The sequence below is a fragment of the Leptinotarsa decemlineata genome, unplaced genomic scaffold, assembly GCF_025532065.1.
Source record: "Leptinotarsa decemlineata unplaced genomic scaffold, Ldec_3_MD MMD2_tig00004307_RagTag_RagTag, whole genome shotgun sequence".
NCBI lineage: Eukaryota > Metazoa > Arthropoda > Insecta > Coleoptera > Chrysomelidae > Leptinotarsa > Leptinotarsa decemlineata.
The window spans coordinates 20,790,394-20,803,715 of NW_027412606.1; the positions used below are offsets into that span (position 1 = coordinate 20,790,394).

A 13,322-nucleotide genomic window follows, 5' to 3' on the forward strand; every position below is an offset into this window, starting at 1 on the left:
CTGGGAAAAATTTTGGAAATTCAATGATAATTCAACAACTCCCACCACCTTTGAATTAAATTAAATTTGAATCAATCCATTTGAGAAAAAGTCAAAAACGTATAAAAAATCTTGCAATAAAAATTCATAAAGTGAGCATGAAAAACACTTTCAGATAAAATCGTTGTACTTGTCACTGGTATCACCTCCAACTGTTACAACTAACTCATCATTTCGCCTCGCAGGTGGTATTTATAGGAAAATAAGTGATGACATATTTCAAAATCCAACAAAGAGCCTTTGTTCCGTAGCTTTGAGAACTGCATATCTCTGGATGCTGATTCAGTATTGACAGTGATCCATGTATCCATGGGTTAGAATAGGAAAATAGGTGATGACATATTATGCAATCAAACAAAGAGCCTTTGTTTCGTCGTACCAAATTTTTATGAAGCCACATGTCTGGCTTCATCGATAAGCCAGCTATATTATATATTTTTACCAGTTTGAAATAAAATAAAAAAATACTGTTTCGATCAAAATATCAATTTTTTTCATTTGAATTTCATAATTGTTGTAAAAGTCCAATCAGAATACATGCTGATATCGTAGATTCTTTGATAACTTTATAAACGTCAAATTCCATTTGTGACTTATTTTTCTCTAGCCTTGTTGCGTGTTCTGGAACAAATTCAACAGTTTTTTGTATCTGAATGACGAAGATCTTGAAATATCAATTTCAAATCACAATTGAATGGTGTATTCTTTGGAATTGCGACTGCGCAAATACTGCTATTTGACTCTCATTGACTGATGTCGAACGAATCTATCCCACTGTTTACATCTATAATCACTAGTCTTCACGCATATTTCCTTGGAATTCCACCCACATTCGGTACGTTTACATATTGAACAAAAATTATTGTAGTCGAAAGTACATAATTTGTTTTTCAGCATCGTTGACGACATATTCTACACTCTGAGGCGGAAACACTTTGTCTTGAATGTCTAAATTATTCAACTGCTTCAGAACATTTTTCTTTTCCTCGTATTATTGAATGTCTTCACTTAATTGTTGAACACGTCTCTCAAATTCCTCTACTTCACGTCTGTATAATCTGAATGCCATTATATTACTAATTTTTGTTCACCAACGACGTACGGAACATCGTTTTCCTATCAATCTCATATTGAATGTAACTGACTTATGGTGTACAATTATTCAAACATGAAAACGGCTATGTCAATGACAACGAAACGATAACGAATGAACGCACGCAAAACGGTCGAAACTTATGCAGAACAACGTATTTTTAAATGTCATTGTCGAATAATTCGCTCCCACATTGCCCTCACGTTAAGTCCACAACGCCTAACCCCTCGACACTGTTGGGTCTCCTCTTTCTCCTGATGATGCTAACTTGGTTGACAAAGATACGAGACTTAGTGCCCTTCTGGCATGTTGGAACACACTTAAAACGTAAGAGCCCTCCTAGTCATTACCATACAATATTTATCGAGTCATTCACGCTTAATTTTGAAACGGCAACGCTACATTGCTCCATAAACAACGATGAATTTTACAACCGGCAACGCCGAACCTGCCATGCTGGCATTGGCAGCGTATAACCTCGATACCATTTCCATCTCTCTTTGCCTCGATTACATCACACGCGTCTCTCGCTCTTACACACACATACACATCTTTATATGAAATATTAATTCTTTCCCAAATCTAAGTATATTTTCCTATCTTCAACATGATAATGATGATTACAACTTCCCTAACATTCTACGGAAATCAAAAAAATGCGGTCAAGTATATAAAATGAGTCAATTTCGGTCCCGACAAAACTAACTCTATAAATACCCAACATTCGCAGTTACTTTTAATATCTTACGTTGGTGTAGAGGCTCAGGACAATGTCTACCACGCGGACGTCGTAGGTTCGATTCTCATAAGTATAAACTTTTTTTAATTAAGATCATGTGACAAGGGGGCCTGAGGGGCGGAGTCCCAAGGGAACCGAGGGCGGAGTACTAAGGGGGCTGATAGGTGAGGTGGAGTACTGAGGGGGCCGAGGGGCGGAGTTCCACGCTTGAATCGCTACGATAATCATTCCATCCTGCGCCGATGACGTCATACGTTTCCCCCACTCCTGTTGAACCAAAAATTGAAGAAAATTCAGCTCCATAAGAAAATACATGGGATTTTGCGCCAGAAATCTTTGTTCATCTACTGGAATGACATACACTTCATCTTTGTTTTTATACAATTCCTTCATTTTTTTTAACACTTCATTCAATTCATAAAAGTAGTACAATAGTAATAGTGGAACTTAACTATTATCACAGTGTGATAATTTATTAAAAGAAATAAATTTCATGAGAAAAATCAACAATATTACCAGTCTGTATCATATTCCACCTACTTCTTCGAAGTGTATCTATAAAACCAGTCCAATTTTGAAACTTTCTAAATTGTTATACAGTAAAGCACTGTATATCCAAAGCCACACATTTGTATCTTTTACCCTTTTGAAGGAAGTTTGAAATATCTCTCTTGGATCGCCACTATCGTTACACAGGCGAAACTTTTTTTTTATATGCTCATAGCACCATTTCCATGGGACCTTCGAGATTAGACAGTTTTTAATACGGTGTGATATCGACACCCCCAACGAACAAGGTTGTAACTCAACTTAACGTACTTTTGAGTTTTAACGATAGGCATACTCAGCACAAAAAGACGCATCTGGCAATATTAAAGACGTATGTCTGCATACAATAGTTTCGCTAATACGTAGTTGAACATGGTTGTATGAGATATTACATTTTGTGATTCAACGTTAAAAAGAATGTAATAAATAATACGTCTTTCTTCAAATCTGATATTATTATCGAATATTTGGAAACAAAGATGTTAAAATAGATACAACTTTGTTCTTCGCATAATTTTTGGGACTATTTTTGAAAAACAAAATACAAATCGGGTCACAACCTTATTGCATGAATTTCTCCTTCAAATTCTTGGATGCTTGCGGAGTTACTGCTTTGTTCTCACCAGACCAACATTCGTTTACCTGTTGACAGCGTGTGTGATATTAGTTTTTTCTGTTCGTTTTTGGAATTGTGATTAAATAATATTTACAAAATGCATTGCGGTGAGCAGCGCAGTAATAAACTATTAGAAAAGGCTCTAAAGGACAGTGAAAAAACAAGTTATTCGACAAGTAAGTAGTTTTTCTCATTCTTAACCTCACTTTTTTCATTTTATGTTCACTCTTTTTATTTTAATATCGTATCGTGAATGCATACATTGTCATATTTATTTTTGCTTTTCAGAAGTGAGTTTCGGTGCCGATGACCAATCGTATTCAGATAGAAGTTCAGTTATAGACCCCGAAACAATCATTCAAAATGGCGAGGAACTATTTCAATTTAAGGAAAATCTACGACCACGCCGCAGTAACTTTCTATCTGCATATTGCGAATCGGCATCTAGCCGGGAGAAAGAACCTTTTTCCCCAGATGTGTCAGAGTATGTTCCGTCCCATGATGGTAAGACAATAATTATTTTATTCTTCCACTTCAGCTGATTGATCTATTGGTTTTCAGAAAATGGTGGTTCCGAAAAAGATTACTGGCAAGAAGAAGAGGAATTAAATGAAATTCCCGCAGAAAGTGTTCGTGATATTATTCAGCCAAGTACAAGTTCGCCTTTGAATGCAGTGGCGTTCACTACTACACAAGATGACGATGCGAAGAAGAATACTAAGAGGAATATGTCAAAAAAATCTAATCTTGGGCGTAAGAGAAAGAGAAATCCTGAAAATTGGAAAACTAATATACAAAAGAGAAAGAAAAATGCAGGAGAGGAATTCATAAATAAGGGTGGTAAATTAAAAAATATACGGCAAATGAAGCAAGGCTGTAATGAGAAATGTAAAAAAAATGCTCTGAAAATGTGTCTGTTGCAATGAGAACTAAAATATTCACTGATTTTTGGGCCCTTGGTGATCATAACAAACAAGGGGAATTTGTAAGCAGAAATGTAGAAAGAATGTCCAAAAAGTATGTTCTGCTGCAGAAAATTGAAACATCCAGGCGTCACTGGTACTCATTTTGTATCGATGGCAAAAAAATTCAGATATGTAAAAAGATGTATGTCGATACTTTAGATATAACTGATAAATGGATCACTACTATTCACAAGAAAATTGACATGCAGGAATCTAGTTGCGCTGTGCTTGACGACAGACGTGGGCATCATACTAATCGGCCACATCAGATTTCTGAAGATGTCAAAGCTACTGTCAGGGCTCATATTTTGCAAATACCATCAGTGGATTCCCATTATGTTCGGGCCAGAGCTTCGACCGAAGAAAAAGAAGCCTTACAAAAAGAATATACAACTCACATAGCGTCTAAATTTGTGGTCAGGGAATTAAAGTAAGAGCATAAATCAGTCGCTACAGGCAGTAGCTCAGTTGTTTTAGCAAGCTATGACCTTCAAAAAATTTTGCCAACTCCAATGTCTGAAGTTTCGTTATTCTATTATAAACGAAAATTAGCCGTCTATAATTTTACTATTTTTGACGTGGGAAACAGAGAGGGCTTTTGTTACGTATGGGATGAGACAATAGGCAAAAAAGGTGCCAATGAAATTAGTAGTGCCGTTTACTGGTTTATTGAAATGAAGGTTATAGAGGGGTTTAAAGATTTTGTTTTCTACTCTGACAATTGTGGAGGGCAAAACCGAAATAGAATTGTGTTTTGTATGTATGCCTTTGCTGCAAAAAAATTTATTATCAATATAACACATGTGTTTTTTGAAGTAGGGCACACTCAAAATGAAGGAGACTCGATGCACGCCCTCATAGAGAGACGCAAAAAAAATCAAATTGTTTATGTTCCTGAGCAGTGGATATCAATAATACGATGTGCCAAATCTTCTGGCAAGCCATATACTGTGACTGAAATGAATCAAGGTAAAATTCTCAATTTTAAGGACTTGATGAATAAACAAAACAATTTTGATGTTGGTGTAGATAGTAATAAAATCAAAGGGAATAAAATCAGATGTTTAAAAATAGAAAAGGAAACCCCCAACCTGATACAGGTGCACTATGATTTGTTATCTGAAATTTCTTACCAAATTGATTTAGAAAAAAAACAAGGCAAAAAATCCTCCAGGAACTTGGCAAAAACACAGAACTTACCTGATGCTACCACTATTATACCCTCAGCCTACAAAGGTCCCCTACCTATTTCCAAAGCTAAGTACAAAGATTCAAACAGCCTTTGCAATTCAAAAGCCATTCCAGAATTGTACCACAATTATTACAAGAATTTAAAATATATTGATGGAGTTGCCCAGGACCCTTCTTCAGATTCAGAATAATGTTGTTGTACTTTAAGTAAATGTTAGAGTTTAAGATTTTGTTTTTCCCAGAAGAATGTTTTGTTTTTGTCTGAATTTGTTGGTTTTTAATAAAACATCATAAAAACAGTTTTACCTTCTATCTAAACCAAAATTTGTGAAAATTATATCGCACGAACCAGAGTTATTTCAAAGAATACAATGTTTAAATAAAACATACAACCTTTTAAATAGTCAAATTTGAAAACACAGACAAAAATGCTTTCAGAAAGGTTGTATCAATGAGTTACAACCTTATTCCTAAAAAAATCATGAAAATAGTGAGGGTTGTATGTCTGTGAATTTCGCTTTTCTAATGACTTGAGAAATATTGAAAAATATACAAACACTTGGAAATAATCCATCTAAATACTATACGGTTGTTCCAAAGCGTTAAAATTAAACATTTTTTTGTTATAATTTTTACAAAAAAATTTTTACGGTTTTTTGCCTTTCCTCGAAAGTTGTTGAATATGAGTTACAACCTTGTTCGTTGGGGGTGTCGATATGTTGTCAATATCGTCACATTTCGAACACAAATTGGAGTCGCTAAGGCCATGACGTAAAGTTTTAGAACCTACCGGGTATATTCCATTTATCGCTTTGTAAACAGCAGATCTCCACTTCGACGGAATTCTACAATTTCCGATTACTTTCCACACCGTATTCCACTTAATGTTCGGAAACTTCGACTCTATGGGCGGTTTAATGTATTTTTTTTGATATATTAGTTTTGTTTTCAGCAGCATATCTTGATCTAATTCTACGATTGCCTCACGAATGATTTCTTTGTATTTTTTGAGAGAGTTGTGTACCGGGCTATTCACGTTATTATTTAGCATATAGTTCAAAGATGTTTTGTGAGTTATTTTTCTTTCACAGGTGGCCAAAGAATTTTGAAGGGTTTTGACGAATAGAGCTTTTGCTTTCAATTCAAAATCAATAAGATTTAGCCCTCCCCGTTTATAAGGTAGAAAAAGTTGGTCCCTGCTAACTCTATATAGATGACCACTCCATATGTAATTACCCGTTAGAAGTTTTATTTTCTGTATGTGATACTGAGAAATTGGTAAAACTTGTGCCAAATACCACGCTTTAGAGAGCACAAACATATTTACAAATTGAATTTCTTTTATCAAGTCTAAATTCCGTGTGTAATTGGTTTCCAGGAGTACGTGCATATTGTGAATAATTGAGTCCCAATTTTTCCGTATCATCTCATTGAAGTCTGCACATACTCTCATTACTAAAATTTTAACATCTTCTTTAACAGAAAAATTTTGTGAAAAGTTATGTTTGAAGTTTCCTAGAGGTAAGATTACAGATTTTTCATACTTAACATTTGCATTAGATGCCTCACAATATATTTCAATCAAGTTGTTCAGAACGTGGATATCCTTTGGATTCGTGAAAAAAATTGTGACATCGTCTGCATAAGCCGAAGCTATCCTTATCCCGTTTGGAGTTTTTATGCCCTGCAGGGAAACATTACATAGTCTCAAAAAAGGTTCCATTGAAATACTGAATAAAATCATCGACAGGGGACAGCCCTGCCTTATTGAGCTCTTTATATCGAATCTTTTAGACAGAAAGCCATTTATCATCATTGAAGAATTTGCAGTGCTATAAATGTTTTTCAATGCCTGTATTATTTTATTACTGAATCCCATAATATGCATAGTTTGCCAAAGATATGAATGATTAACCCTATCGAAAGCCTGGGAAAAATCAATACTTATAATACCTCCTTCAGTTTTTTGTTCAGTTTCCCAATCTAAAATAGTATCCCTGATCAAAAGAAGGTTGTTGAAAATTGAGTTTTCTGTTCCACAGTTCTGCTCGTCTCCTAAAATTTTTGGCAACACATTTTTTATTCTTTCCGCTAGAATTTTCGTCAGTAACTTGTAGACCGTATTCAATGAAGCTATAGGCCTCCAATCACTGATTAACAATGGATTTTTCATCTTTGGAATGAGAGTAATAACAGCCTCAGAAAATTCTCTAGGGGGCAAAACTGCACTAGTGAAAATCAAGTTAAGAAATTTTGTTAATTCATCTCCTATCTCATTGAAAAAACAAATGTAAAATTCATAAGGTATTCCATCGATACCCGGTGTTTTCTTTTTTGACCCTGAATTCAAGATTTTCCACACTTCATCTTTATCGATTTCCTTGTTTAATTGCGTATTATCTAGAATCGACAATTTCTTGACAATATGAGATAGCATAGATCGTACAGCCTGTTCCCTGACCCCGGAAGATTGAAATGTTTGTCTGTAGTGTTCAGATACATAAAGTAAAATATCTTCAGAAGTCTTTAAAATTCCTTGGTTTTCAGTTTCAATTTTTGAGATTACTGAGGCGCTATTTTTCCTTTCCTTCATCAGGTCATATAAGGAGTAATGATCATTGAGTTGGTCTTTATTTTTGTTCATGAATTTTTTGTCCAAAGCTTTTTGTTTCAATTCTATCATGATATTTTTTATTTCACATATTTCATTCCCAACCTGTTCGCCTTTGAGAAGTTTTTCATTCAATTCAATTAATGCCCTGTTATAAAATTCAACAGAACTTTTATGTTCTCATGCATCAGTTATTTCAATATTTTTGAAAAAAGATTTTACTTTCTTTTTGAATACATGAAACCACCATCTGATAAAATTTTTATTATAACAGAAATTTTGTTTTAATCTTATTATTTCTTGTTCAAAATCGCTTATAGTCTCTTCATTGAGACAAAAATTTTTCAATTTCCAGTAACCCTATCCATGATTTATGATTTTAGGCCTGTTATTTATTTTAAGGTAAAATAGATACACCGAATGATCTGAAAATGCTACTGGTTTAATTTCAGCTTTATAAAGTAAATCTTTGTATTCTTTGGATATATATGCCCTGTCTATACGCGTACCACAATTGTCTCTAATGTATGTGAATTCTTTTTTATTTTTATATAGAATATTCCATGAATCAACTAAATTTGAGCTTTGAACGAGTCGTAAGAGCATTTTGCAAATTGACGTATTATTTTCAGAGTCACTTTGCTGTATTACACAATTGAAATCTCCTACTAAAATGACAGGCAAATTGAAGTTGAAGTGTAGAAACAAATCATTTTGGAAAAACTTATTTCTCGAGCGATAGTTTTGACTACCTGAAGGTGCATAAATATTAACGTAGCGAATATTTTCGATAGTTACCGATACTATTCTACCGTCTTGAGAACAAAGTATGTCATAGCCACATCTGTGTATAATTCCCGTACTGCATTTTGCTTCACCTATGTTGCATATCATGGTATATCCAGGAGAGAGTTTCAAAAAAGCTGTAGTTAATTCTTGTACAAAAATAATATCAATATCATGCTTTCTGATAAATTCAGAAAGTAATCCTTGTTTGACTGGATTTTTAAGACCATTACAGTTAGCCGAAAGAAGAGTAAGTAAATTTGTAGCTATTTTTATGGACTGAAATTAAAACAAATAGTAGTAAGAAAGGTTCAATAAAAAGTTCTAAAACATATCAGCGTCGCTCCCTGGAGATTTCTCCTCCTCATCTATTTCATATTCGTTAATGTTTTGTGAGGTGTTGCTTCTCAGATTTATATGTAACTTAGGGACTTTTCTTTCTTCTTCTTCCGAACTTCCGTTTGTTTTTGCCTTTTTCTTTCTCTTCTTTTCCGCTTTCTTTTCCTGTTTATCATTTCTTGGAGTGGCTGGTATAATATCTTCTTCTTGAGACACTGAAGTTGTATGGATAGTCTCTCCCTCTTGTGGTTTTTGTGCAGGGTTGTGAACGATAACTTCTGGCAAGGAATGAGGTGGTTCAAAATATTGTTCTTGGACATTCAGTATTTGATTGTTATAAATCCCAGCTTGATCAATCAGATCTTCCAAGTTATGGACAAAGATTTGATCTGTGGTTTCTCTGTTTGGTTTATCCCGTGTTTCGTCAACGTATGATGTTCCTTGTAAGTTATGTAAAGCTGGCATTACCGATGCATTAGGTCTTCTGATTGCCATAACTCTGTTGCTTGGTTTTGAAGGGCATGTTCTTCTTTCGTGACCAGGTTTATCACATACCATACATGTTTTTTCTTGATTTTTATATGTAACCAGAGATGTTGTTCCCTCGATAGTGACATAGGAAGGTATCTTTTTCTTCATTGAAATTAACATAGACTCAACACCACTTTCTACCGGATAAAGATCTTGGCCTGACCACATTTCATTTCTTATTGTTTTAACTATTCCGTATTTACCGAAATACTCTATCAACTTGGAATGGGAAACCTAAGATGATTTTCATAAATATTTTTCAAATCATCTTCAATTTTGCTGACAAATTTCTGGGCTGCATCCACACCCCTTTATGATACAAACTTTGACAAACCATCATTGCATGAACATTTAATCAAATAAAAAAAATCTGTTTTTCCGTTAATCAGCTGCCGCCCCCATACGAACGACAACTCACAGAAGTTGAGAAACTTGTGCGAGCTCTGAGGACTAACGAGGTCTTACTTTTCAACGTGTGATTCCTAACACTAACACGCAAATTAATAAGGCTCATTTTTGAATGTCTTGATCGAGTACGAGTATTCGATATATTCAGGTAGCTTCAAATATGAACATCCTCTGAGCTTGCTGTATTTATTGATGTTCACTTCCAGAAACATAATTTTTTCACAAGTCCAACTTTAAATACAAATCGAAATTAGTGATACATCCAATTAAAACTTGGTAGAAATGCTCACCTGTATCACGTTCCTGGAATTCTGTAGTTTGAGCGATAATTCCATTTCGAAATCCATCAAATAAAGAATTAAAATCAGTAGATTGGTCAACTGTTATAGAACAGAAAAGTCTGAGAGTTAAATGATTTGGTTTCCTTTAAGTCTTGCGTTCGCAGAATATAACTCCCAAATACTTCCATATTCACTTTGATGATTTTGTGAACCCTGATGGCTGATTCCAATAATTCAATAACTTTCTGTCTTATTTCATTCAAGAATAACATGTAATCGGTGGAAACAATGCAACTCTGCCCCCTGTATATAGCAATCCGACGCTTGAAGGCAGTATTTATAATTTGAACACCATCACTCAATTGTACACATGCATTATTCTTATGTAACAGGTTTCTATTGTGAGAATTCACTTGAGTCAATGGAATCGTCATATTACAACAATTACATGTGTACATAAGTGTTGCAGTCATCTTATCTCACTCGTTTCACTGATGGACCTCGTTGGCAACTCTGGAGCTGATGACAATGACGATGATCACTACGAGTGAAAGATTTACCACAGTCACATGAATACATTTTCTGTGATACGTTCTCACTTACTCACTTGATGTGAACTGACATAACCAACACTCGTCCGTTTCTTAAATACAGTCTGATCGGGTCCGTCAAGACGTCATAGCCAACCCCACCTCTCAGATACATGCGTCAACCCAACCTTTCAGCTGGACGTGTTGACAGAAGTCGATACGAACAGACAATGCTCGTTACGCCCTCGTAGAAGACATATGCTAACAAAGGCCTCGCCGCCTGCGCGCCACCATCGACAGCGAGGAAACAGCGATGTGTTACGTCAGCCCCACCTCTCAGTTGGACGCGTTAACAGAGGTCGATACGAACAGACAGTGGTCGTTGCGCCATCGTAAAAGACAGACGCTAACACAGTCCTCGCCGCCTGCGCGTCACCATCGACAGCGAGGGTAGAGCGATGCGTTACGTCATAGCCATCGCCGCATCGAGAAAGGTAAGGGCACACCGATTAATACGCATTACTCAGCCACACGCCGTGAAGTGCACATCTCGCTCTCCTACCGTTTTGAACGGCTGATGCTGTGACGTCACACCACTACTAACTTGGTGGGCTCACACCGATTGAACATTCATAACTTGGAGTAATTGAAGTATGCAGACGTATGTTTGTACACAGACACGCACATGATAAATCCTGTACCGTGCATTTTACCGTGTATGCAATCTTTTCTTCAATGAAGAATGTTTGTACTCAGTGCACATGATGGATAATATGACCCAAAGTCAACCCCCGCCAATCCCCCTACCCCTACCCCTACCCCTACCCCTACTCCTACCCCTACCCCTACCCGTACCCCTACCCCTACCCCTACCCCTACCCCTTACCCACTATTCATACCCCCTACCCACTACCCCCTACCCCTACCCCCAACCCCTACCCCTACCCCTACCCCTACCCCTACCCCTACCCCTACCCCTACCCCCTACCCATCACCCATTACCCCCTACCCCTACCCTCAACCCCCACCCCTACCCTCAACCCCCACCCCTACCCCTACCCTTACCCCTACCCCTACCCCTACCCCTACCCCTACCCCTACCCCTACCCCCTACCCCCTACCCCTACCCCCTACTCCCTACTCCCTACCCCCTACCCCCTACCCCCTACCCCCTACCCCTACCCCTACCCCCTACCCCTACCCCCTACCCCCTACCCCTACCCCTACCCCCTACCCTCTACCCCTACCCCTACCCCCTGCCCCTACCCCTACCCCTACCCCCTACCCCCACCCCCACCCCCACCCCCTACCCCCTACCCCCTACCCCCTATCCCCTACCCCCTACCCCCTACCCCCTACCCCATATACCACATCCCTAACCCCTACCCCCTACCACTAAATCCTACCCCCTCACCACCTGCCCCTACCCCCTAACTCCTACCCCCTCACCACCTGCCCCTACCCCCAGCCCCCACCATCTTGAAAAATTTGTTTTTTCTGTCACCCAAATTACATATTACAAATCTCCTACTTGTCATTGTCGGTAATCAAGTCTCCAGCCCTACCACTAAGTTTAGTTTTCACTTAAGCCACGGCATTTGCCTCATGGCCCGCCGAATTTACACTGAGGAGTGAGAGTGCGTTTGCACTTTCGTCAAATTCATTGGATACTAATTTACTAGCTAAATTTAAAAAAATCGATAGTTGAAGTAGTCATTTTCAAGTCCTTCAGTTGTCAGATCGAGTTCAACAGTTTCGTCTTTTATTGCGAGGTTTAAAGGTACACGACAAGAACTAGGGATTTTATAACTTATATGCAAAACTTGAAGTGATCTTACTACCTACCCTATCTCTAATGGATGTGAATAACTTCACTATATTTTGGTTACTCTACCAAAAATGTATTATAATTATAGATTAAATTTTGTATACCTTCGTTTCTCGTTGCATAAAAGTTTGCCCAGCAAACCTTCATGCCACACACGGACAAAAGCCTTAAAAATTTCAACTGCAAGAGCTTTCGACTCTCTATGTTTCTCAATAGCGTTATTTCAAATATGAGTGGCATACGATGAAGATCGCCTGTTGATCTTTGTTTCCGAAAGCCAAATCCATGATCTCTCAAGATGTTGAAGCCTTAGAAATATTCAAGGTTAACGGCTTTCTTCATGATTCATATCACAGAATTCGGATGATATTCCTTTCCATTTTTGGGGAAGGAATGAACGCGAGGAATCTTGGAGGTAACAGCTTGCTTGCTTTCTTTGTTGAACCAATGTTTGTTGTCAGAAGTTCGTTCCATTGAAAACAGAATATATGCTGAAATAGAAACCAATAGATCCCAAATACATTTTCATGGATGAGGTATGATAGTCCTAAAGTGTGTCCTGAAGTGTAGTACAAATCGAGTTGAGTTCAACTTCTAACTGATGAGTCATTACAATTTGCTGTGTACTCTTGTATAAAAGCTGGCAAGGTTTTCGGGATCAAAATCCAATAGCTACTGTGCATGTTTGAAGGCAAAATTTCCTATCTGTAAGAATAATCAGTGTGAATAGAGTTCTTCAATCTGAAATTACCTATTCAGTATATTGTTGAAATTTTTATATTCGTTATTATGATATTCAGAACGATAGTCTGAACG

The 13,322-nt window shown here is 37.1% G+C and overlaps 1 protein-coding gene across 1 annotated transcript; it reads left to right on the forward strand.

The window, feature by feature from the left end:
• The first annotated feature begins 2,650 nt into the window (after positions 1-2,650).
• Positions 2,651-4,341, forward strand: LOC141483998 (uncharacterized). Its single transcript, XM_074179134.1, has 3 exons — positions 2,651-3,212; positions 3,325-3,540; positions 3,598-4,341. The coding sequence occupies exons 1-3, from the start codon at positions 3,134-3,136 to the stop codon at positions 3,960-3,962; spliced, it is 660 nt and encodes a 219-aa protein (XP_074035235.1). The 5' UTR covers positions 2,651-3,133; the 3' UTR covers positions 3,963-4,341.
• Positions 4,342-13,322: the final 8,981 nt, after the last annotated feature.